General features: G+C 37.2%; 1 protein-coding gene across 6 annotated transcripts in view; it reads left to right on the forward strand.

The window, feature by feature from the left end:
* pou2f2a (POU class 2 homeobox 2a) overlaps positions 1-21,361 on the forward strand; it is a 46,428-nt gene extending 25,067 nt beyond the window's left edge. Inside the window, exons 1-17 of one of the 6 annotated variants that reach the window (XM_051131752.1) lie at positions 2,756-2,900; positions 6,944-7,009; positions 7,992-8,026; positions 8,119-8,178; positions 8,448-8,558; positions 8,702-8,950; positions 9,157-9,262; positions 10,630-10,751; positions 11,236-11,400; positions 11,486-11,627; positions 12,092-12,240; positions 14,159-14,350; positions 14,749-14,806; positions 14,904-15,042; positions 15,205-15,267; positions 18,351-18,424; positions 18,617-21,361. In XM_051131752.1, coding sequence (XP_050987709.1) covers positions 2,846-2,900; positions 6,944-7,009; positions 7,992-8,026; positions 8,119-8,178; positions 8,448-8,558; positions 8,702-8,950; positions 9,157-9,262; positions 10,630-10,751; positions 11,236-11,400; positions 11,486-11,627; positions 12,092-12,240; positions 14,159-14,350; positions 14,749-14,806; positions 14,904-15,042; positions 15,205-15,267; positions 18,351-18,424; positions 18,617-18,918 — 2,088 coding nt within the window. In that variant the 5' untranslated portion in view covers positions 2,756-2,845 and the 3' untranslated portion in view covers positions 18,919-21,361. Of the gene's footprint in view, positions 1-2,755; positions 2,901-6,943; positions 7,010-7,991; positions 8,027-8,118; positions 8,179-8,447; positions 8,559-8,701; positions 8,951-9,156; positions 9,263-10,629; positions 10,752-11,235; positions 11,401-11,485; positions 11,628-12,091; positions 12,241-14,158; positions 14,351-14,748; positions 14,807-14,903; positions 15,043-15,204; positions 15,268-18,350; positions 18,425-18,616 lie in introns of those variants that run through there. The other 5 variants (XM_051131751.1, XM_051131754.1, XM_051131755.1 and 2 more) reach the window with 5 other exon arrangements.
* Positions 21,362-27,230: the final 5,869 nt, after the last annotated feature.

Genomic DNA, 27,230 nt, shown 5'->3' on the forward strand with positions numbered 1-27,230 from the left:
TGTGTGTTTATATATTAATGAGAATTTAAACCAGACATGTTATTCACTTTTATTTGACTTTTATATGAGCGGTAAAGTTGAAATGGAGCGCTCGGAAATAAAGGTTATTAATCAGGAGATTGGAGAGAAACTCTTCTTAGCGTTCATGAGAAGCGGGGCAATGGCGCCTCCTAGTGTTGAACATACAGTACTGCAGTCTCTTAAATCACCCGCGTATTCTGGACTTCACCTTGACTGTAAATCATTTTAGCGGACCTTGTCGAAAATTTTCCGAGGTAGCTAGCCATTACATTTTGTTCGTTCTAACCACGGTTTGCTTAATACGCCAAAATCTTGTTTTTGCTGCTGAAATTCTCTAATTTCTGTTGTATGCAGTTGAATCTCTTTTTTCTGGCGGGCTATGAGACTTTGTCTAATATTAGACTAACAGTAGTAAATGTTTAGGTGACGGCTTAAAAACAGTAAAAAATCTAAATGTTTAGGTGGAATGCTTTTATATCACTCCATCAGCGTTAACTTCACTCAACACCCTAAAACTATATTCGTAAATATACAATATCATGTTGTGTATATGTATGCTAAAATCTCCCTTTTATAGGAAATCTCTCTTTTTTTGTTATGTATCACATAAAGATAATTATATTAACCTTAATATTGTTCATACTGACACTGTATCTTTAATGTTCACATCATTATTGTGATTACATTTTACATTTTTAAAATCCTTTTAAATGTATGAAGATGAGATATTAATGGTCACTGCATTATTTATTTATTTATGCATTGGAGCAAATAGTGAAAATAATCCAATAAGGATCTTCAACACTTCAACCCAAAAGCATTCCAGGGTTTTTCAGAATATCTAAAATAATATAAATAAAATATAATAATAACAATTTGGTGTGTATCTGCTAATATATATATATATATATGGAATGCTTTTCATATTACTCCATCAACATTATCTTCACTCAACATCCTAAACTATAATCCTAAATATACAATATCATATTGTGCATATTTATGTGTGCCTAAATCTCACTTTTATAGTTTTTTTTTTTTGTTAAATATCTTATTAAGATTTTTTTAAGAATAAAATATTTCTCTTAATAAGAAAAAATACTTTTAAAAAGATTATTATTTTTCCTATTTTTTTTAATATTAATACTGTATCTTTATTTAATATTCAGATTAAATGTCCTTTTTATCCTTTTAAATTTACGAAGATACAAATACTGGTGAAAATTATATTACAACAAACAGCACCATTCAAATGTAACTGTTTATAAAGAGCTTTAAAAACTTTTATTAAAAATAAAATAATTTATTTATTTATTTATTTATATTTTATAGATTTATTAACACCAATATTCGATGTAATATTTAGCATTTTAGTGTGCTTCACCATTACTGTAAAATCATTTTAGTGTCTTAATAATATTATTTTCAAAAAATTATAATTTTTTTCAAATATTTTTCTAATATTTATCTTTATTTAGTGTTTAGATTATTGTGATTAATTTTTAAAAATCGTTTTAAATGTATGAAGATGAAAACTATATTATGACATATGGCACCATTCATAGCACGTTTCTCAAGAGCTTTAAGAACTTTTGTATAAAATCTTTCATCTCTTAAAATCTTTCAGATTAATTTACTAGACAAATATAATATAAAAAATTGTATTTCATTTAATGTTTTTATTAAAAAAAAAAAAAAAGTGAATTGGAACAAATAGTAAAAATAAGCAACATAAAAGCATCACAGGATGCACCTCTGTTTTTGTTGTTTTATAGCATTTAATAACTTTACTGTATAATATCTAAAATAATATAAATATATATGTATGTATATATATATATATATATATATATATATATATATATATCAGTAATGATTTGTTGTGTCCACACTGTTCTCTGGTGCAGAACATGTAGTTTGGACCTTTTTATTTTCAGTCACTGAGCACTACAGCCTGTCATCCATCCCTGCTTCCTGCTTTAGACACATCACAGTTTTATATCACAAAACACGCACGGCTTGTTTTGCTTTTTCTGCTTTGTTTTGGGCTCCTACGGGGTGATTCATGCCCCAGTGTGGACGTGTGAGGTTGGAAAAAGCCGTGTGAGCAAACGTCCTCATTCTGTATTTTCTGATGGAGGCTTGTGTTGTGACAGATGTGTTGATGTACAGTAGAGATACGGTGAGAGAGAGAGACGGAGAGTCACCGCAGGACTCGTGAGCTACTCTTTCCAGCAACCCCAGCACTTTCCAGCGGCACAACTCTCCCCCTCTTTTCACCTCTATCGCGCCATCTGCTTATTCTTTCATCTCTCGCTCCTCTCTGCTGCCTTCCCACTCTCAACCTCTTTCATCCTCTCTCTCTTCACCTGACCCCACTCTTCAGCCCACCGATCGACAGCGCTTCACTTCCTCCTTCGTACGCTCACCGTCCCGCTCAGCATTTCGCCCTCCAAATGCGAGCGTTGCCTAAATTCGCTCAGTGAGACCCGCAACAAACTTACGAGTGTAAAATGCCGTCATTGTGTTGTGAGTGTGGCACGTCTGCCCTGACCCGGTCCTTTCTTGCTCTCTCGGGGTCAGGAAGTGGGCACAGAGGGGGCGGAGGTGTGGGTGAGTTCGAGCGTAGAGAGGAGGTGACGGAGGGAGGAGAGAAGGAGGAGTGGAGACTTCACCCCCCCACTTGTTATCAGTTTGTTCCTCCTTCTTGGCCGCACACTGACAGAGTCAAAGAGACGCGGAGAGAGTGAGACAGAAACAGTGTACATGCATGTGTGTGAGAGGAAGAGGACCTCACTGAACGACTGCACACACATTCATCAACATGACAAAGACCGGTCCTGTTGCATCCATGGATTACTCCCATATGTGGTTGCCAGGTATGTGTCTGGCGGTTGCCAGGTTGGTCACTTCTAAGCTTTATTGATGGATTCGTTAAAAATGCAGGGACGCTTGAGGTCATCAGACCAAGAAGGTTAGCTTAGAGAAACTGAAAGAAAGAGCTATGCAAAGGCTGAAATTCCAAAATATGCTTCGTGAATTTCACAGTGTCTGTTTTCTCTAGAAACAGAGGGATTTATGTTGAGGTGCTTTGCAAGAAATTTCACACATATTTTCTGTGTCATGTTTCTTTTTTCCCTAAAGCACTGAAACTTAAAATTAATATAAATAATTAAATATTTAAATGTTTATTTTAATACACACTTGATTTGCTGTGACTGTTTTTTTTTAAGTTTGTGCTCAGAATCATCATTATTCATTTTTATCCAAAGCGTCTTACAAACGAAGAATACGACAAGTGATTCATCTTATGAATCATCTTTTTAGATGCCACCGAATTTCTGGGTTGAAATCTGGGCCAGTGTAGGACATTCACCGTCACGTTCTCAGAGTTTAAGATCAAGTTTAAGTTCACTTCAGCAGACAGATAGATATTTTCTTCCAGTGTTTCCTTGCATTTGCAGCATCTGCTTTTCCTTGTGCTTTAAATAGATGCCCAGTCTCTGCTGATGAGAAGCAAATCTACAGCATGCTTCCAACACCATATTCGCTGTGAGGATGTTGGTTTTTGAAGTGTGGGCAGTATTAAATTTGCACAATATATGAATTTTCACAAGTTTTGGCCACAAGTTCTTTTTTTCAATTCTCATCTTAGCAATATAAGGCTTTTTGGCAGACCAAGTTTTTTTATTTATGACTGTTTTGGAGTAATAGCTTTAATTCTTGCATTCTCAGCTACTGACCTCTGTGGCTTTTCTCACAAGTTGCCACACTGAGGTTGTGAGGTTTAAGGGCCATTTTTGCTATTCAATCTCATATTCTCATTGTAGAGTTTGTAGTTCAGTAAAATGTGAGAGCTCTTCAATGATCTGTTTTTTATGAACTGGTGGTCTTGTGATTTCTGTTGTGAAATCCTCCAAATAATTTACATTTCTCTGCTTTAATTTCAAATGCACAATCATTAATTACAGTGTTGTAATACTAGACGGCCAAAAGCTGTTTTTGTCTTCGCAATTATAAAGAGCTCAGCTTATCTGACTTTTAAGTGGTTAACAACAACGTCAATGTGTTATTACGTGCATTAAATCTTCACGTTATTACACTAGAGTTATGAATATCTATTTTGTCACTGGTTCATCAGGCAAATAAGTACTTTTTAGTGAGTGATGAAATTGTATTCATTGACTGGAAGCTTATAAGGGAACCTCTGGGAAACCCAGTGTGAAGTTCTTCATGGGGTTTCCCCCTTCCTCAGCTCCCAACTGCAACTTTGACATAAAGCGCAGCTGTGTGCTCAACAGATGGACCACAGTACAGGAACTCTTGCCTTTATTAATGAACATTAGTATACTGTGAAGCATGGTGTTCTCTGTTAGTATTGTATATGTTTAATATGAGAAGGAGCAAGTATGCTTCCTTGAGGAGTGTTGATGTCACTTTCTATGAAGTTTCTAGCAGGTAGAAACCAGCTATAATGTTCTTAATGACAACTTGAATGATCATACACTCTTATAAATAACGGTTCTTTATCAGCATAGATGGTTCCATAAAGAACATCCATGGAACCTTTCAAGTGCAAAAAAGGTTCTTTATAGTCGGAAAAGGTTCTTTAGATTTTTCAAAATGGTTCTTCTGCAATGGCATCATTGCAAACTTTTGGAACCTTTATTTTTAAGAGTGTAACTGAATATCTGATCTTTCAAACAATGTAATAATGGGAGAGAGGTCAGTCAGAAGAAGTAAGTCTACTGGAGACACCTTCAGATTATGAATATGCGGTTAAACAAATAAATTGAGCTGAGCAAACTGAGAGGCTAATTCATGGAGTGATGGCGCTGATTCTTGTCATAAGAAACTTCATCTTGAAGTAAAAATAAGTGGCTGGTGGCTGAAAATGAGCCTCTTCCAGATAACAGGCATTTGCAGGGATCACATAGCTTAAAAAGTGATAGAAGGGCAGAAATTATGTTTTTGCTAAAATCCACTTATAAATGAGGTAACATGGAGCTGCCATTTGTGAAATAAGGCAACATTAGGCTAAACTGATTAGGAGGTTAACAAAAATAAGAGTGAAAACGTCTCTCTCCCTCACAAATGCGGAGTGTGGTTTTTGTCAATTAATCTTGCATTACAATAATTTAGCTTGGAAATTATTTCCAGTATGTGCAGGCGGCGTAAGCATATTCATTTCAGATTTAAAAAAAGAATGGAGATCTTTGTAATACAGAAGTTATGAAATGGAGAAGTTCAAAATATATAAGAAACAGATCTGTGTGTGTGTCAGCTACTGTATATTATACAGGAGCACTTAAGTTCAAGTCTGCACGCGCACCCGTCTGTATGTTTGTGTGTGCGAATGTGCGTATTAATAGCTGGCCCGACAGTAAGTGTTTGGTTTAACACATTGTGTTTGGCCCAGCCTGAGGGGAAACAGAGAGGGAAGTGAGACATTAACACCAAAACCATCAGGCACACTTTCATGTTAACTTCATATGAATGATGAACTGCACATTCAGTTCCTATCAAGCCAACCTTATATTCTGGATTCAATAATGTGAAACTGCAGCGGCTGCGTATTAAATGAGTTATCATAGACTGCGAGACTGCAGTGATGTCTGTGTCAGCTTATTTTTTTTCAGATGAATTATGACACCTTGTTAAAAATAGTCAGAATTTGTGTATGACACAATTTGAAAATATTCTGAAACTTTCAGGCTGAGCTATTAGAATATTTTACCATCAGGCCATTCTGTGGAAACCCTGAACTCCGTTTGCTGACGGGCCTCGAGAGGGGCTTTCCTTCCCTCTTACTTCCTTCCACTCATCACCGTCGCCGGACCCTGGATTTGATCGTCTGAGGAAGTCGGCAATTCTTGAGCTTTTTTTGGCGGCTTTTACACGAGTTACACAACTGATACGAGCGAAGCTGGTTTCCTGTGTAACTTTCTCTGGGATTATTACAGACGGTCTTTTTTTTTTGAAATTGTGCTGCCCCCTTGAGGAGTCAGAAATTAATTATAAGAATCTGGCGAGGCATCAGTTTCATGTAGTTGGCAGGAATTAAATACTGATGGAAGGAAGGGTGAATGAGTGAGAAATGAAGGATGAGATGTGAGTGTTGAGGGGAAGAGCAGAAGATAAAGAGGATCACACGAGATAGTGGTATATGCAGGTGGGTGATATTATTAGTCAGTCGTTGGCTTTATTTGCATTTTCACAAAAGGGAAGTGAGTGTGTTTGTGTGTGTGCATGTGTGTGTGTTTATTCATGTCTATTTCAGAGCTTTTTGGCCACAGAATTTATCTCGCTGATGTTGTGTACAGCTCTTTTTATTGTATGAAGTGCCATACTGATACTCAACTGTTTTGAATTTGTCAGAAGCATACACATTTTTATGTGTTCTGACTTTTATTTAGAATATATATATGTGTGTGTGTCTACATTATTCAGTTTAGACCAAAACATAAATTTATTTTCTAAAAAATGTTATTAGGATATATCTTAAAAGATATATGGTATTTCACACACTTTACTTTGCACGCTCTGTTTCTCTCCGCTGAGGGACTGGGACTGTCCCAGGGGCTCGGTTACAGATAAATTTGAAATGACACGTCCGTCTGTGGTGACGTGATCGTTATTAGTTGTTTGTTGGATTGAGTACTTGGATCTAGACTTTTGTGTTTTTAGAACCAAAATCTGTGCATTTTTGTGTCATTTTTATGTAAAATGTAACATATTAGTGTTACACTTCCATTCATCATCAGCATCATTACTGAAACTATTTCATAATATTTAAATTTCGCTGTTCAGCTGTGGAAAAGGATTGGACTGTTGAATCAGGGTACATGATGTGTTAACAGAAATGGTTCGGCATGTAGCAAAAGTTGATGACTGACCTCATATCTCTCGCTCTTCTTCACAGATATAAGAATGTCAAAGCCAATAGAGGTTGAGAATCCAGCAGCAGACTCTCCGATGGAGAGTACAGGTATAAAGCTATATTATATTTTTGTAACAAGGCTCAACAAAAAGGAATTTTCTGCTCAGATATTTACTTGACTTGATAACATTTAGTCCTATAACAAATATGATACATGAAGTATTTTTGCAGCATATTTTTGTGTTAACAATACAAAATAAATAATAAACATTACTGGTCAAAAGTTTTTGAACAGTACAATTTTTTATGCTTTTTTTAAAGAAGTCTCTTCTGCTTACCAAGCCTGCATTTATTTGTAAAGTACAGTGAAAACAGTAATTTTTGAAATATTTTTTACTGTTTAAAACAACTGTTTTTTTATTTGAAAATATTTTAAAATGTAAATGTGATTTCAAAGCTGAATTTTTACCATCATTACTCCAGTCACATGATCTTTCAGAAATCATTCTAATATTCTGATTTGTTGCTCAAAAAAAAAAAAAAAAAAAAAAAAAAAATATATATATATATATATATATATATATATATATTATGCTGGAAATTTATGATGCTGGAAATGCAGGAATAAATAACATTTTAAAATATATTAAAATAGAAAGCAGTTATTTTAAATAGTAAAAATATGTCAAAATTGTAGTTTTTGCTATACTTTGGATCAAATAAATGCAGACTTGGTGAGCAGAAGAGAATTCTTTTAAAAAAAAAAGCATTAAAAATTATACTGTTCAAAAACTTTTGACGAGCAGTGTAAATAAAACACTAAAAACACTACAAATTAAAGAAAAATCATATAAATAAAATAAAAACAGACTGTTACTAAGCAGCTTCACAGCAATAAATAGAAAAACAGAATCAGTGATTCTATAAATTGAAATGAATAATTTTAAAATAAAAACAAACATTCAAAATAAAACTCTAAAATAAAGGTACATAAAATATTTATATATAATTTGAATTTACCCGCACACACACATTAAAATAAATTGACTTAATTAACAGAAATGTTTTTTTCTTTAATTGTGTTTTTTAGACTCTGAAAGAAATGGCTCAGATTCAAATAATCAGGTAAGTGATAGCCATGTACCAGTGTTATATTCCATCTGAATTCTGCATAATCAAAAAATGAGTCATATTTTCAACGTGTTTCCCTCCAACAGGTTCAGGCAATGAAAATCAACCCTTTCTCTCTTTCTCCCACACTGAGCAGCAGCACCAAGGTGAGAGAAAGTGTGTAAATGCATGTGAAAGCCTGTGTTTTGTATCGCTAAGGGATTTTCATACAGATCTGTACATTTTCTAGTTTTTGGCCAATTAATAATGAGCTTTAACTCTTTTACAGTTGACATATTTAGTATTTTCCACCTCATGAGCTGATACTATTTTATTAACCTCAAGTTATCACCTTCATTTCAATACCCCCACTCACTGTGTCACTTTTAGTAACACATGAATTCATCATCAACGTTTCTCTGCCACTATGTCTCAGACTAAGGTGGAGGATTGTGGTGAGATGTCTCCTGCTGCTGTACAAACTACACCCGCTCAGACGGCCCTTTCCCACACACAGCTGATGCTAACGGGTGGTCAGCTCGCAGGGGTAAGACAAACAAGCTGATACTCTTTACCTGTGCTGTATATGTGTGTCTGTGTTGGTTCCCGCATAAGCTTGCTTGCTTTACATGTGCTTTCTTTTCTTATTTTCACCACACTTTTCTTCTCTGCTGCTCTTCCTCTCTCTAGTTGACTGCACTTTTGCCAGCACAGCAACAGCTGCTCTTACAGCAGGCGCAGCTCCTCGCTGCAGCTGTGCAGCAGTCGCATGCGGCCCACGCGGCCAATCAACAGCAAGCCCAGCAGCAGGCCAGTCAGCAGGCAGCTCAGCCGCAGTCGCAGGGCCAATCGCAGAGCACACAGGAACAAACCGCCGCCCCTGTCCCGCCTCCTCCTCACCAGCTTCCTCTTTCTCAGCCAATCCAGCTCACTGCGCAGGTACAGCCAATCAGTGTTGAGCAGCACACCTGAAATAAGGACAAATTTTCTAAACAGTCAATTTTTTAAATTCTCAACAGTGAATTCCCCCCTCCGGCCTTTAACGGCCTAATATTCTTCAAGAATCAGTGTTTTCGCTCTTTCAGTCATTCACCAGAGTGAAACCGCCACATCCTTTCAGCATCTGTTTCTTTTCTCTCTTTCAGGACATTCAGCAGTTGTTGCAGCTGCAGCAGTTAGTTCTTGTTCCAGGACACACTCTGCCTTCACCCGCACAGTTTCTTTTACCACAAACACAGCAAGGGCAGCAAGGTAGCTTATTTACTATTAGTATTAGTGATGGGAAGATTGGATGATTTTACTTTCTCATTCGATCTTGCTCATCAAAATGTCTTTTTTGTTCATCTTAGTGGTGTTAATATTTATGTATTTAGTGTAAAATGTCATATTTTCAACAGCCCAAATTCCTTAAAAACATCCACCTACACTACCAGTCAAAAGTTTTTGAACAGTAAGATTTGTAATATTTTTTTAAAGAAGTCTCTTCCGCTCACCAAGCCTGCATTTATTTAATCCGAAGTACAGCAAACTTAAATTTCTTTAAATATTTGTACTATTTAAAACATCTGTTTTCTATTTGAATATATTTTAAAATGTTAAAGCTGAATTTTTAGCATCATTACTCCAGTCACATGATCCTTCAGACATTATTCTAATACGCTGATTTGCTGCTCAAAAACACTTATTATTATTAATATGTTGAAAACAGCTAAGTAGACTTTTTTTCAGGTTTCTTTGATGAATAGAAAGTTCAGAGGAACAGCGTTTATCTGAAATAGAAATCTTTTGTAACATTATACATGTCTTTATCATCACTTCTGATGAAATTAAAGCATCCTTGCTAAATAAAAGTATTCATTTCTAGAATTTCTAAAAAAAAAAATAATAAAAAAAATAAAAATAAGTAAATAAATAAAATTATACAGAAACCAAGCTTTTTATTTCAGATAAATGCTGATCTTTGGATCTTTCTGCAAATCAGCATTTTAGAATGACTTCTGAAAGACCATGTGACACTGAAGATTAATGATGCTGAAAATTTAGCTTTGAACACAGGAATAAATTACATTTTAAAATATATTCACATAGAAAGCAGTTACTTTAAATTGTAAAAATAGTTCACAATATTACTGCATTTGCTGTATTTTGGGTCAAATAAATGCAGGCTTGGTGAGCAGAAGAGACTTCTTTAAAAACATTAAAAATTTTTAAAAACTTTTGACTGGTAGTGTACCTCTGTTTCCGAATTCATAAATCATAATAATGCAGCTAAAGACAATTTATAATAAACATAAATGATCACTTTATCTTGCAAGTCTTTTTTTCACGTCACTAATGAATAAAATGTTCATGAATGTCACATTACTAATTTGTATTATAAATATACTAAATATTTATGTTTAATATGAATGAAACGGTTAAACATTAAGAGTTTTTGCATGTCAATTATCATGATCCTGGCTTGTCAGGACAAAATTTAAAATTTACACAGAAGAGAATTTATTGCTTATTTCTGTATTAATGAGCGTTTTTCAAGACAGTGATTAGATAAGTGTCTGATTTAATTCAACTGTAAATATAATTGATAAATATAATCACATTGGTTGTGTATGTTTCAGGGCTGCTATCAACGCCAAATCTAATTCCACTACCTCAGCAAAACCAAGGAAGCCTGCTGGCCGCTCCACCCAGACTTAGTCTTCAAGCACAGGTACAACGGCTGATGAAAGACCACATATTCGTGAGTTTTTTTTTCCCAAAGAGGGGTAAACATATGGCAGAGGTTATTTAAACAGATGATTTCTATGTAAATGTATATCTTATGTATAAATGTATTTAAAAAAACAGAATGACTGATTAATTAAATGAAATTCTCATTTCCCTTTTTAAAAAGGGAAACACAATAACGTGTATGAACTGTGTATGGACTTTTGTGTGTATGACGGCTGTTGCAAAATTTACACTACTGTTTAAAAGATTTTTTTTTGAAAAACTTCACAGTTTTATTTAGCAAAGACACAAAATTTACAATATTTATTTAGTATGTATTAATATTACTGTTTTTGTTGCATTTTAATCAAATAAATGCAATCTTAATGAGCATATAATTTCCAATCTCTAATATAAACTCATTTTGAACAGTACTGTATGTGCAAAATACTACATTCTGTGCTGTTCTCCTCTCATAATATTTACATCTGACACTCATTTTTATACTCACTCAGAGTATGTGTGTGTCTGGTTTGTGGCAGAGAGAGAAGGTTGCAGAGAGCAGCGTGAACACAGTGACTCCGGTGACCTCTCATCCCGAGGAGCCCAGCGATCTGGAGGAACTGGAGCAATTTGCCCGCACATTCAAACAGAGAAGGATCAAACTGGGCTTCACACAGGTACACATACATAAACACACACGCACACACTCAGAAGATTTTGTTTCTCAGTATAGTAATGTTTGGTCTCTGTTTCCCTCTACAGGGTGATGTGGGATTGGCCATGGGGAAGCTCTATGGGAATGATTTCAGTCAGACCACTATCTCTCGATTTGAGGCGCTCAATCTCAGCTTCAAGAACATGTGCAAACTCAAACCTCTGTTGGAGAAATGGCTGACTGATGCAGGTAACCATCACGAACAGCTGCATTAGATGTTACAGCTGTCAATCAAACTTAGTGCTTAAAGGAACAGTCCACCCAATTCTGAAAATCAAAATATATTTAGAAGAATATTGGCAAATTAAACAGTTTCAGTTCCTGTTTAACGCAATTGTATTTTTTTCTTCATACAACGGAAGCCATTCTTCAAAATATTTTTTATTATGTTCCACAGAAGAAGGGGAAGTCATACAGGTTTGGAATGACATGAGGGTGAATTAATAAGAGAATTTTCATTTTTGGGCGAACTGTCCCTTTAAGTTCCTTTTAATCTCAAAAACTTGTTCTGTACATACATTAAAACTACAGTTTAAGTGGCATTTAAGCCACATCATTATTAAAAAATTAAATGTAAAAGGTGACGTGGCATAATAATGACCTTTTTACAGTTGAATTAATAAAACTAAAATGTTTTTTAATGGTTTACTTAGAAACAATGTCGATGGACAGCACCTTGCCAAGTCCCAGTGCTCTTTCCTCTCCCTCGCTGGGGTTCGAGGGCTTGCCTGGCCGCCGTAGGAAGAAACGCACCAGCATTGAGACCAACGTCCGCGTCGCTCTGGAACGCAGCTTCATCACGGTCAGAACACATTACACAGAAGTCCCTTATGCTCAGCAAGGCTGCATTTGTTTGGTTATAAACACAGTAGAACCAGTAATATTATTAAATGTTTTTACAATATAAAACAACTATTTTTCATTTTAATGTTTTCTAAAATGTAATTTATTCACGTGATAGCAAAGATGAATTTTCAGTTGCCATTACTGTAGTGTCACCAGTATTGGGAAGGTTACTTTGGAAATGTAATAGGTTGCAGATTACAAGTTACTATTTAAAATGTAATTACTCTGTTATAGTAATGTAACTGATTACATTTGATTGCTTTTCTAAATTTAAATGTGTACATTTTTTTCCTAAAGTTTTCTAAACTGTTATTTTTAAACATTTGAAGCGGGCAGGGTTAACCTTACAGTAGTACTCAACACTGATTACTGTCAGACTTTCAAAATCCTTCATCACTTGAATTAAAATTATAATAATTTAATTTTAAAGCACAGGCACTGCAATATCAGGCTTTAGCACCTCTTTTTACTTTGAGATCATTCTGATGTTAAATACTGATTTAAAATCATAACAAGATATAGTTTAATAGCTGATACTGTTTTTGAAATCAAATCTTAACATAGCTATAACAGGAAACAATAGCGCCTAACAATGCCTTGGAAAAAACACAATAATATAAAAAATGAAGCATATACACAACCCCAAATAGGTTTAGGACACAAATATCCTTTGTCCTAAACTCCTGAAACATTGGTGTCTCATTTTTTAGAGCAGTCAATGCATTTTTGGTAAGACGTTATTCAATCTGTATGTGTGTGTGTAAGAATATTCACGTTAACCCCTTAAGATTTTTATAAGTAACTGTAATTTAATTACACATTTTTTCTTAGTAACTAACAGATTATGGTTACATTTATTTTGTAATTAAATTACGTAATTCCATTACATGTAACTAGTTACTCCCCACCACTGAGTGTCAGAAATCAGTATGTTGATTTGGTGCTCAAGAAATATTTCTTATTATCACAGTTTAAAGTAGTTGTGCTGCTTAAAGGATAAGTCCATTTCCAGAACAAAAATGTACAGATAATGTACTCATCCTCTTGTCATCCAAGATGTTCATGTCTTTCTTTCTTCAGTCATAAAGAAATAGTTTTTTAAGGAAAACAGGATTTCTCTCCATATAATGGACTTCTATGGTGCCCCCAACTTCAGAATTGTCCTACATCGCTGCAGAAGTTTGTAAACACCGACCCAGTGTTTACAAAGTGAACACGCAAAGAAGGTCAAACGCCCTTTACAAAAAAAGGTATAACAGCGATGTTGGAGGAAAAAAAGAGATGGGAGTTTTTCGACATACCCATACTGTCAAGCTAGACAAGATGAGCGTTTGAAGTTTGAAAGTATATAAACAGTACATTTTTTTAGAAAATAACCAATCGTTACAGTAGATAAGACCCTTCTTCCTCAGCTGGGATCGTTTAGAGTCCTCTGAAGCTGCATTTAAACTACATTTTGAAAGTTCAAACTCGCAGGCACCATAGAAGTCCACTATATGGAGAGAAATCCTGAAATGTTTTCTTCAAAAAACACAATTTCTGTACGACTGAAGAAAGACATGAACATCTTGGATGACAAGGGGGTGAGTAAATTATCTGTAAATGTTTGTTCAGGAAGTGAATTACTCCTTTAATACTGTTGTCAAAACTTGCATTTTTTTTTTAGGATTCTTAGATAAAAAATAAAGATAAAAGTTAAAAAGAACGGCTTTTATTTACTGTCACTTTTTGACTTTTTTTTTTTTTTTTCAGTTGAATCCATCCTGTTCTGATAAGTTCTAACTTCAAACTTTTGATCAGTACTATATAACTAAATGCTTCTGAAATGAGTGTCCTTAAATAATCCCATCCCTAAACCTGTTTTCTGCATTCAGAACCAGAAGCCTACCTCAGAGGAGATCCTGCTCATCGCAGAGAAGCTCAGCATGGAGAAGGAGGTGATCCGCGTCTGGTTCTGCAACCGCCGACAGAAAGAGAAACGTATTAACCCCTCCAGTGCCACCCCTCCCTTGCCCAGCCAACCCCAGCCCACCTCGCACAAACCCCCCTGCTACAGCCCGCACATGGTACGACCCGGCTTGCTCCCTTGGCCCATACCCCCATCTCCAACCACCCTGTGCCACAACACTACTAGTTTCTCCTGCATGAGCAGACGATAATAATCACTCCCATAATGATGCATATATCATTCACTCCTGAATGTGGTTTTACCCACCCTGCATTGCTTTGCAATTTAATGTGTAATAATTCATACCTTCATAGCTGATTTACACAACTAGTTCACTGTCAATGTTATAACACTATAGGAGGATTCATCCTCTCTTAATAATTCTTTCAGAGGAATATTGCATGTTTTTACTTTCAAACTCAGCATTTTGCTCTTTGATTGAAGTTTTGTAGCCCTTTCTTCTTTTCACCCTCATAACTTTTGACCTGTGACATCATATCCGCATCTTCCTTACAGATGTCCAGTCAGGGACCATCGCAGACAGTGACCAGTCTCGGTACAGCAGGTAGGGTGTGTAAGTGGATATCTGCTGATCAGAGATACATCTAATTATGTAAAATATATATATATATATAACGGATGCTCTATTTCTTATTATTTTCCTTGATCAGTGACCACTATGTCATCAGTTTGCCCTTTGACCCCAAGCGGCCCCTCCTTAAGCTCTGCACCATCTCCTGTAACCCCGCCTCCCCGCAGTGATGCCAGCCCCGCCCCGCCAACTCACAGTACACTAAGTCTGAACACAGGGTGAGTTGATTTCTCTCTTACATACACACACACACACATCCACATCCACTCAGCACATACTCATCACCTTTTACTCCCTGTGGCTCAGCAAATGTAGGTAACTGCAGTGTTTGCGTGTGTGTGCAAATGTTATTTGTGCGTGTGTGGTTTTGTCATCCGCAGTTCATGGCATAAAAAGAATGGTGACGTTTCTAACTACATCACTGACTTTGCTGCAAGTTTGAGGTGAATACAACCAGCAGAGTCTGTGTTCTTACACACACACACACACACACACACACACACACACACTGACATAAACGTATTTGTCATTGTCAAGTATAGGAAAATATGGATTGGAGCATAAGGTGAATTCTGGTAGATTGACTTTGAAAATTGTATATAATGACAGATGCACAGTTATATTATTAGCAATTAAATACATTATATTAATTGTAATTATTGTTATAGAATTTATTGTAATTCATTTTATTGCAATTGATAAAATATTACGTTAATATTACTTTCATCAATTTTATATACAGTGCCTTGCAAAAGTATTCATACCTCTTCTTTTTTTCATGTTTTTGTAATGTTGCAGCCTTATGTTAAACTGCTTTCAATGACTTTTTTTCCACATTTATCTATACTCCATACACCATAATGATAAAGCACAAAACAGGTCTGTAACAACTTAGCAAATTTATTAGAACTAAAAACTGAAATGATTCCATTGCATAAGTATTCATACCCTTTTCTGGGACACTTGAAATTGAGCTCAGGAGCATTCATATCGCTTGTAGATGTTACTACACTTCAAGAGAAGTTAACCTGTGGCAAATTCATTTGAATGAGTATGATTTGGAAAGACACACCTTTCACTAAAAGGTTGAACAGCTGAAAATGCATGTCAGAGCAAAAACCAAGCCCTGAGGTCAAAAGAACTGCCTGTAGAGCTCAGAGAGAGACTGCATCAAGGCACAGATCTGGGGAAGAGTTCAGAAAAAATTCTGCTGCACTGAAGGTTCACAGAAGCATGTAGACTCCATTATCCCTAATGGAAGATGTTTGGAACAACTAGGACTCTTCCTAAAGCTGACCTCCAGGCAATTGATGGAGAAGGGCTTTGGTTAGAGAGGGGACCAAGAGGCTGATGGTCACTCTAGTTGAGCTCTATGATCATATATGCAGATTGGAGAAACTTACAGAAGGACAAACATCACTGCAACACTCTACCAATCCGGTCTTTATGGCAGTGTGGCCAAACTCAATCCTCTCCTCAGTGAAGATACATGAAAACCCACTTGGAATTTGCAAAAAAGCACCTAAAGGACTCTGCTCATCACCTGCACAGTAGCATCCCAACAGTAAAGTATGCTGGTAGCAGCTTCATGTTATGGGGCTGTTTTTTAGCGGCAGGAACTGAGGAACTCGTCAGAGTTGAATGAAAGCTCAACACAGCAAAATATAGAGATTGTCTTAATGAAAACCCAGTTTCCAGAGAATGAAAATCATATTTAGGTGTTTGTGAATAACATCTGCTGCAAAGGATGATTTGTTTATCCTACTGAAATTTTTGAATTCAGACACATCAACATCAGTGTCTCTATGTTTTAGGTAAAAAAAAAAAAAAAAAGCAAAAAATTAAAATAACAGATTAAATAAAATAACTCATGCACGTTCATATTCCCCACTGCTGTAACATTAGCAATTGTATTAAAATGCTACGCATGTAGCCCTACATGCGTAACATTGTCTGTTTTTATATTGTTTATCAACAGTATACATTTTTATATTGTTTGGATCAACTATAGTAGACAGATATGAATGTTTATTCATAACCATACTGAAAATAGGTAAATATTGTTAGCTGATGCTAACTGTCTAGCTAACAAGCTTGCTGGTGCTAAGTTGAGGTATTTTTTAGATATAAAGTCCAAATATATTTATTCAGCCACCTAGATAGATTACATCCAAGGTGAAAAAAAGTATGTGATGTTCAGAACATGGTAACTACAGTAATTATCGAAGTGGGAAGCGATGCCCTCTGGGGGCATTTGGCCAGGGGTGTGTTTATACAGATAATGTTTGAAAGGAAAAATTCATTATGAAAATATAATTATATTTTCCTTAAAATGTTCCTGCTAACTTCAGGCACTTATGACACTTATTCTCATGTCATATATAACTGTGACATTATGCAAAGCAACAAGCTTTAAAACACTTTTTTCTTACTGGTGAAAATTAGATGGTCAAATCTGTTTTCTCTCAGGTAAATTGCAGTGTAAGCTTCACACTGAATATTACGACATCACTCATTAACATAGCCAACAACAAAAATGTATTTGGGTGGTTATTTGGGGAAAATCCCAGGTATTTTGAGCAGTACGATTATAAAAAATATGTGCTGATACGAAATTAAATTAAGTAGCCTATATAAAATAGCAAAATAAATCTATCAGTACTTTTTTTTTTCTTACTTCAAGTACATAAAAAAATCAGGTACTTTTGTACTTTCACTCGAGTAAAACTGAAAGAGGAGCACTTTTACTTTTACTGGAGTAATATTTTATTATTCGTATCTGTACTTTCACTCAAGTACTTGACTTGTGTACTTCACCCACCACTGCCCTAACCACACAGCGAGAGTGGCTTATAGACAACACTGTGAATGTCCTTGAGTGGCCAATCAAACATTTCTGGAGAAACCTGAAAATGTCTGCCAACCTCTGCTACCTCAGGTGAAAAGGTGAGGTGTAGAATGGCAGATAATTGCCAAATGCAGATGTGCAAAACTTGTCGCATCATACCAAAAAGACTTTAAAGGTGCTTCAACTAAGTGCTGAGTTAAGGGTATGATTGCTTATGCAATGTACTTATTTCAGTGTTTTATTTTTGATACATTTGCAAAGTTGTAAAAGTGCTTTGCCATTATTGTGTATGGAGTGTAGACTGATATGAGGGTATCAATACTTTTGCAAGGCACAACATTTTTTTTTAATTTTTTCTTTTTTTTTACATTTCGAAATAAGTGCTGTCATTTTTTGTGTATTTTTCAGCGATTTTGCATATTTGTTCAAAAGATTTGTGTCTTAGCGTAAGGATTGTTACACACTGATGCGTCACTGAGGTCTGCTGGTGTGTGGCCTGCATTGTACTACAAGAAAAGCCATATTTACTTTGCAAAGACCTGTCTTCTTGCACTGTTTTTCCAGCTCTTAACTATGCTTCTAAATGTTTTCTCTTTTTCCCTTCCTTTTCCCTGTATTCCTTTCCATTTTCCGTTTCTGTCTGTGTGCTCTGTGGGTTGGTTCGTCTGTGCGACTCAGGAATACGGTGAGGGGAGTTAACACAGGAATGAACCAAGCTCTTCTTGGCAGCAACCCACTTGCTACTATCCAAGGTTTGTGAAAAAGAGAGTTCAAAAGAGACTGCCACCTCATATCAGTCATGTGCTACCGTGTCCTCTCTGTATGAGTGTTTGTTCACGTCATTCCACTTCTGTTATCCTTTTCTCACATCTGTTCATCATGCGTGTTCATCAAGTGCATAAAATGTGTTGATGTTTATGAGTAATACTGTGTCTCTTCCACAGCTCTGGCAGCCAGTGGTGGCCAGCTGCCCATTTCCAGTCTTGAGGGCAGCAGCAAGGTGTTAATTGGTGGTTCTGGAGGCCAAGGAGCAGGTCTCCCCTCTTCCCTCTTCCTTAACCACTCCTCTTTGTTGCCTATGGCAGCAGGCACTGGCATGGGATTGGCCGGTTCAGCTCTTGCCAAAACCTCATTTCCCGTCACAGGCGGCATGAGTCCCTCCCCTTGCTCGAGCCCCGTCTCTTCCTGCTCTTCCGGTGAATTGCTACACAGCCCACACTCGATCGGAGGGGCGAAAATCGAGTGACGTTGCCCAAAGCCAATCACAGGAGGAGGAGGAGGAGAAGGAGGAGATGGAACCTTACCTGTCAACCAAAGCATCTCTTGATCCCCTCGCTCCCTTCAGTTTCCTCTCATTCGCACTCTCTCTCTTCCGCTCTCCCGCTCTACTGATGCCAAAAATATACAGAGTAGAAGAGGGGAGAGATGGAGAGACGGAGTGGAAGGAGGAAGGAAGAGGAGAGGAGGGAAAACGAAACCAAAAAAACACCACGCGGTTTAGCGGGACGCAGCCAAATATATAAAAGGAGAACAAAAAAACTATGTAGTGCAGTGAGAAGAGGACACAAAGAGATCCTTAAGCACCAAAAACAACAAACTTTACTGTGTGTAATAGAACAATTGCAGCTCTTTGAAGCAAACACGTGGAGAATACCAAAAAGTATAAAAGAACTTTGAGAGACTCACTATGACAAAAAAAAAATACAAGCATACCAAATCTCAAATACCAAAAACAAACACCAAAAATACGGATGGAAAAGCTTTATCCAAAGGACCTGTAAATAGCCAACCGTCCAGGACCAGACCAGTGACAACAATCCATCCATCTCAGAGCTCATCATCATACCTACCACGCAATCACATCATTTTCCTTCATGTTTTTTATGATTTAATGTGAAATGAGCCAGTTCTCTCATTATTGCCTGTTTTAGTAGCACATTCCATCTGTCTTTATTGAATGTTTTAGCACGTACGATCATCATCATCATCATTCCATGTCTTATCGAGCATCTAGAGAGGACTGGGTGTTTGGTCTTTGATGTTCATCATATTAGCGCTTCATAGCTTGATGCACTTGTTTGTCCGATGACATGAATGCTGTAAAGTGTAATAAAAGTAAGACCAAGCTCCTCTCTAGCTTTCACGCCTCTAGTTAAGTGTAAATACTCTCAGCTGATAATTAAGTGCTTGTATCCTTCCTCATTCCATTTCATGCCTCCCTCGCTCACTTTCTCCCTTTTGAATACCAAAGCGATTCATACATACACGTTCGGTTCATCGGGGGCCTGAACCTTGACAAGGCCGCTCTGAAACATGTGGGATCTGAAGGGGCTCTCTGCTTCTTCTCCAAGCCAAAAAATGAAACGAAACTTCACAGCCAGCTAAACTTCCCAGAAAGGAAAACCAAAAACAAACCAAGCCAAAAAAAAAAAAAAAAAAATGGAGGAGCCTGTACAGAAAAAGAGTATCCCTTCACGCATCTCTGGACCGAGGTCACCCAGAACCATGTAGCAAGGGATCCGCCTCCGCCTCCTGTCATTCAAACTCTTCCTGGTCCTGGGTGGCGGGATCTTTGATGACCTCACTGGACTCATCTGAAGAAGATGTTTCGGGTTCATTTGGGGGTTGGGAGGGTTGTTACTTTTGGTCTTTCGTTGCGTCTGTCTGTTTTGTGGGACTTTTCTCGGCCGTGTGTGTAGATTTGTGTGCTTTCGTTTGGGGAAAAGGTATTCACGTATTTGCAGAGATCTCATTTTTTTTACGTTCCTTACTTGTTCCTATCTAGTTGTGTTAGAGACTCTAATCAGGTGGTTGAAACAATACTGTGAAAATTCAGTTCAACAGATTAAGAAACCAGGATAAACACGCTCAAGTACATCCAAAGAACCAAAGTCGAGTATAAACAAGCTTTAAAGAGAACCAAATATCACATACGCAACAACTTACACGCTCTCATCCACCTTACCGTTGTATTTATATCGTGCTGAAATCTGTAGTCGGCGAGCGCTGCAGATTCAACGAGGGATGGATACGTGAACTCAGTTCTCTACGTTACCGTATAGTCCGAATGGGTCAGTTAGTGCTTCTATAGATTTTGTAGTAAATGATCTATGTCATAATGCTTACTAATTGCTAATGTATGGAAGAAAAACATGTGAAAAGATAAAAAAATGTCGATATTTACTTAGACCAAAAATTCACACTATCTCTCTTTCGGGTTTTTTGTGTTTTCTGCCTCCCCCCTTTTAAAAATCTGATTTCTCTATTTATTCTCCTCTTGCTCCTTTGTGATTTTTCTTAAAAAAAAAAACTTTTTTTATTATTAATGTTATTATTTATTTAATATATTCCAAATGCTGTTTTGTAGTTGGTGTGTTTGAGGCACCAGATTGTATTCAAATGTAAACTTCCTTTGCCAAGGCGACCTTTCAAACCAAATCCATCGACAAATGCAACCGTCGGTCCTGACGGACCGGCCGCTAATCGACAGCGTAGGGGCGGACACTTGTCTTCTCGACCTCTTAGCTGTCCCTTACTGGACAGAGCCTGTGGGGGGGAAACCTATCAGGGGATAAAGCAGCACTGTGTTTCTTCTGCTCAAATGTTTCGGTAGCTGAAGTAACCTTCCAGAGCAAAAGCACGCACTGCCATGGCTTAGAAGGGATACGGTTCTACAGGAACGTGCGTTGTATCTGTACGTACCTGTCTCACCACTGCTGATGTTAGGGATGGTGTTGCTATGGTTACTGTCGTGATGGCTACCGTGCGCGTGTGACGGCGTCGAGCGCAGTGCTGCCGTGAGCCTTGACCTGAAAGCTTTAAACAGCTACAAAACCAAAAACTTTAGGAGAGGAAAGATGGAGGGACTTGGGGTTCCTGAAGTGAAAATACAGCGAAATGTATGTATTGTATGATAGCGGAAATGTATCAGCGCTCCATCTTCCTCTCTTTTTGCTCTCTGCCTCACTCCTCCTCCTCCTCTTCGTCCGATTTCTATTCCTGCTTTGTTTTGTATTTATTTCGTAGCGTGGCCGTTGTTCTGTCTCCTGGTTAGGGGTGTAGAAGAGAGATAGTTCCTCATATACCTCACTCTCTTAAAACGACAAACCAAATAGATAAATGCTTTAAAAACAGAGAAGCGGGCTGCATCTGTCAGTAGGGGCTGAGGAGATGAAAAAACTCACAGAACTTGGCATGTTCACTCCCTCGGCCTCCGGGACCACTTTTCCAGTAACCAAACGCAGGGCAGGACACATACACAAACACACATCTTTTCGTATATGTACACAATTATTGTGCATGTGTATGTATATAAGTCAGATACGTGACTAAAGAGCGGGCGGCGACTGTTGTTGCTAGGTGACAAATTTTACGTCTTAAAACGCGGGAGATTGTGGAAGAGGAATATAAGGGGAACCCTTTCAATCTTTCGTTAAGCTATCTTTTCTCTAGCTTTACTTCTTACCGTTACAGTCAGGCGCAGTTCCGGACGTCTTCAAAACTTCACGACGTCGATATGCAAGTAACAGCCGCAGCGTAAGGGAGCGTGTTCAAAGTGCGAGTCTCTCAGTGACGTGAATCTCCAGAGAATGATACCAAAGCAACACGTCATTTTGAGAACGAACACAACAGACGCTCCCTAAACTCCTGTACGCAATCCTTGAGTTTGATTCGCGGCGGTTTTCGATTAATTAACGTTAGTAACAATCGGAAATGGATGAAAAAAAAGAAAAGGCCTGACTAAGACTTTTCGTTCTCATTTTACTCTAATTGTTTTTAACCTACTCTTTCTCTCTCTCTCTCTCTCTCTCTCTCTCTCTATTTAAAAAAAAAAGAAGAAAAAAAAATACCAGCTTCAGTCCAAAGGTGTTTCAAAAGATTTTTAAAAATAGCAAAGAACTTAAACACATCTAGTTAAACCAAAGAGCTACACGAACACATCCTCAGCTGTTTTGTCTCTTTTCCTGGTCACCTAGCAACCCAGTTTCTGAAGGTATAACCTCAACTAACCAGTAACATACGATGAAGATGATGAAATGTATATTTTTAATTATTCATTATTTGGGGAAAAATCTTAATGGTGATGATGATGATCTTAAAGAAAAGACTTGGTATGTCTGTGATGATTTTTGTTTTCGTTTTGGGGGGGTTAGTGGTGTTAATCTGTCCCCTGGATCTTCTCTCTGATTTCATGTTCTGCTGCTCACTCGGTGCGTAAATGAGAGTGCGTGGGTGCGTCATTATTGTCTGTGCGTACATATGTTCACGTATTTTACACTCTAAAATTGGACAGAATGCGGTTATTTTGTCAGCGTGGATATGTGCGTGAATGTGTGCGTTTGTTTTGCTTGTTGATGTACGTTGTCATGTTTTTACCCTTTCCATCGTTCCTTTTCTTTCTCGCTTGAGTTGAGCAGTTCCTTTTCTTCTCTTCTGTCCTCTGTGTCTCTTTTTTCTACCTATGGTGACAGGTTAGCCTTTTGGTGTAATTATCTCTGAAACCAAAAAATAGTTGACAAATAACTCGCTTGTTCATTGTACAGTGTTGTTCATTTAAAGTCATTTTTGTAACTGAAAGTGTTTCACTCATCTGAATAAAAACGGTAGACAAAAAGAACAGTGCATGAAAATGTTGTCTTTCACTTGTGAGTACAACGATCCAGTGGACGTGTGTGATGTTGTCAGTCCGCGTTTGGCCGCTGGGTGGCAGCAGCAGCCACATGCTGTTCTCATTCACATGGATGAATCATCCGTAAGAGCTTCTGCCTCCACATGGTGCCTCAACTTAGTCACCTTCTCTTCCCCTTCCTTCCTTCACTCTCTCTACATCTATCTGTTTCTCTCTTTTCTCCCTCTTTTTCCACTTTTCACAGCTCTCGTTTGCTCATCTGACTCATAGGACATCTGGTCTTTGCCAGACAGCTCGTCCTTTACTCATGTTCAACTCCACTCCAATTTAGATGATTAAAAATCTCACCTTTTTAAGATTTTTATGTCTTTACATCTGCTGCTGAAAAAAAATACAACATCAACTAAAACTAACTTTAGTTAAGAACGAAATGCTGAGGTAAATAATCACTAGTCCTTCCCACATTTAAACAAATGTTAGTAAAAAGTCAAATTAAGTAATATACAAGTATTAATGACACGTCATAGAGCAGTGGTTCTCAACTCTAGTCCTCAGAGCCCACATTTTGTATGTTTCTGAATCTGACACACTCAGTTCAGTTTAGGATCTTTCTCCTAACGAGCTGATGATCTGAATCAGGTGCGTTAAATGAGGGAGACATACAAAATGTGCAGAGCAGTGGGCCCTGAGGACTGGAGTTGAGAATCACTGTCGTAGAGTATTTAAAGCAAATGTATGAAGTTTTGTGTGTTTTGAGACTTAGAGCCTCCTACATTTAAATATCATGTAACAAGTCTGTGTAATCCGGGTCAATACAGTTAGGGTATGTCAAAAAACTCCCGTCTTGTTTTCTTCTTCAACGTCAAAATCGTCCTACATCGCTGTTTTACTATTTTTTGTAAAGGGTGTTTGATCTTCTTTGCATGTTCACTTTGTAAACACTGGGTCGGTACTTCTGCAGTGATGTAGGATGATTTTGACGTTGGGGAACAAAACGCGATGGGAGTTTTTCGACATACACTAACTGTTTTGAGTTTACGCAGACCAAGTAAGTGTTTGAGGTCAAAAAGTCCACAAATTGTCAATTTGTTTCACAAAATGACCAGTTGTTTTGCTAGATAAGACCCTTCTTCCTTGGCTGGGATTGTTTAGAGCCCTTTGAAGCTGCATTTAAACTGCATTTTGGAAGTTCAAGCTTGGGGGCACCGTTGAAGTCTATTATATGGGGAGAATTTTTTTTCTCAAGAAACATAATTTCCTTACGACTGAAGAAAGAAAGACACGAACATCTTGGATGACAAGGGGGTGAGTAAATTATCTGTACATTTTTGTTCTGAAAGTGAACTTTTTTAATCTGCATGTTTCCATCTATGGTGTACCGGTGTACGAGTTCTTATGCCATGGCGAAAGTTTGAGCAAAGCATACCTACTGTTCTGTCGTTGGCTGCACAGATGAGCACAGAACACTATTTAGAGTCGCAGCCTCAGAGAAGAGTGGATTTATTGATTTATTTACTGTGTATTACACTGCTGCCACACAAAGTGTGATTTCTTTCCCAGTGGTTTATCCTCAAGAACATAACCGACTGTTTTTGTAACCTGTGTGTATCTGACAGTTTATGTGCAATAAGACATGAAAGAGAACTTAGTTTAGTACTCACATACCGTGTGACAGCCACATAATGTGCTCTTGCTTCAAATGTGTGCTCTCGGAAAACCCTATATCAGAAGTTTAAACCAATATTGTTTAAAATGCATGATTGATCCAAAACAAACAGATTTTTTTGAGGTACTAGTTGTAAAGGCACAGCCCTATTCTGAAAAAGGGAGCGGGGAGAAACAGCTCATTTGCATTTAAAGAGCCATGCACGAAAACGGCAAGTTTCTGATCCACTCAAAAAAAACATTTTCAAAATTATATAATAAACGATCTGTGGGGGATTTTGAGCTTTTTGAGCTTCACAAACACATTCTGGGGACACCTGAGACTTACATTACATCTTGTAAAAATGGGCATAATAGGTCTCCTTTAAGTGAGAGGAATTCCTTTTTGTAAATACATAACTGTCGTGATTAATGTGAATGCCTGTACATGTACACATGCATTTGTTGTTGCCGTAAAACAATACATCCTTTTCGCTGAATTTTGTCGTTGAACTTATTAGGAGTAAGTGTGTCATCAGGATGATTTTGAAACTGATATTTCAAGATAAAAACCTTGTTGCTGTTAAGTTACACATTAAAGTGGTTCGATATGCTTGTTACTTTGGCCAGGCTTAATTCAACACGATGCAGGTTGAAGAGCCCTAGTATGTACTTAAACCTATATATCCAACACTACCTATTGTTTTAACTAAGCTAGTTTGCACTTGTTTTGTCTACAAGGAGATAAATGAGTTGAACTGTGGAAACAGTGCATCACTGAATGCTAGGAGGCATTCGACATGTCAGCGTCACAGAAACTTTTCAGTAAATTTGTCCTGATTTGAGTGGGTTGCATGTCATGCTGGTACTAAGTTGTTGGGAGGCTAAAACCAAAAAATGCCTGTTGTGTTCAGAATGACACTGACATTACTGACAAGGAGGATTTTGTTAGCCTAATTTAAGACACCGATGCTCCTGTTCCACTTACATAATGTTAAGTCCAGCACAAGAAGTCATGGTTCAGTTAGCTTAAAACACCTGGCTGCAAAGTGCATCATTCTTCAGTGATGACAGGTCCAAATATAAGTAATTTTTTTTCCCCCACTGGTGACACATAAGTGCACGAAATCGAGTGCAACAGTCAGGTTCCGAAAGTGAAAAATCCTGTTAATTATCTCCACAGGAAAATTGTTTTTAATAAAAATGTATAAACTTTTAAACCCAGTCTTACTGATCGATGCTATATTATTTTGTTGAAGGCGACAGTTTCAACTTATTTTTAAGAATAATTATGATTCATGAGATTGTACTTCTTTGCCTTGTTAAAGCTGTTAAAGGATTAAATCACATCTTTCTTTCTTCAGTCAAAAAGAAATTTAGCTTTTTGAGTTTTTTTCAGGATTTTTCTCCATATAGTGAACTTGGCCAACAGGTTAAAGGTCCAAATTGCAGTTTCAGATCAGCTTCAAAGGGCACTACACGATCCCAGACGAAGAATAAGCTTTTATCAAGCGAAATGATTGGTCATTTTCTAAAACAAATTAGAAATGTATATACTTTTCAACCACAAATACTCATCTTGCACTAGCTCGACCTCACGCATTACGTAATTGCACGCAGAACCTGATTTTACCAAGTACGACATGTTCCTGGATCAACATCTTTGTTGACCCTGGAACAACATTGTGATTAACCAATCAGACTTGAAAAATCAGTTTATGGTTTTTGTGAAGTTTAGGCTTACAATCAGTGTTTGGTGCTTGTGCATTAGTGTCATTCATCTATCATTTCCTGATTTTAGGGATTTCTTATGGGTAGGGTTAGGTGTAGGTGTAGGCATGTGGTCAAGATTAAATTTTTGGATTAAAATGTTGTTTTAGGAACACATCTAACTCAGCAATATCAGGACGTGTGTAATTGCACATACGCGATGTAGGCAGAAGTTCCAACCCAATGTTTACAAAGCGAACGTGCAAAGAAAGTGAAACGTTCTTTACAAAAAAAGTAAAACAACATGTCGGATGATTTTGAAGTTAGTGAGAAAATGGGAAAAGGTAGTTTACACACTAACCACGTATGACATTTCCAATGTGTTTACATAATGCGTGAAAACGTGGTTAAACTCATAACTATTTAACAAAGACCTTTTAAGTTTTTTAAAAATGAATGGAAAAAAATACTTCCAGAAAGTGGGCAGGCACTTGCACTGTTTACTCTGTTGATTAGTCACATGACATATGCTGTTCAGGTTTGGCTGTATTTCAACTGTGGATTTCCATTGAGAA

Source organism: Labeo rohita, chromosome 16, assembly GCF_022985175.1.
Source record: "Labeo rohita strain BAU-BD-2019 chromosome 16, IGBB_LRoh.1.0, whole genome shotgun sequence".
NCBI classification, from domain to species: Eukaryota; Metazoa; Chordata; class Actinopteri; order Cypriniformes; family Cyprinidae; genus Labeo; species Labeo rohita.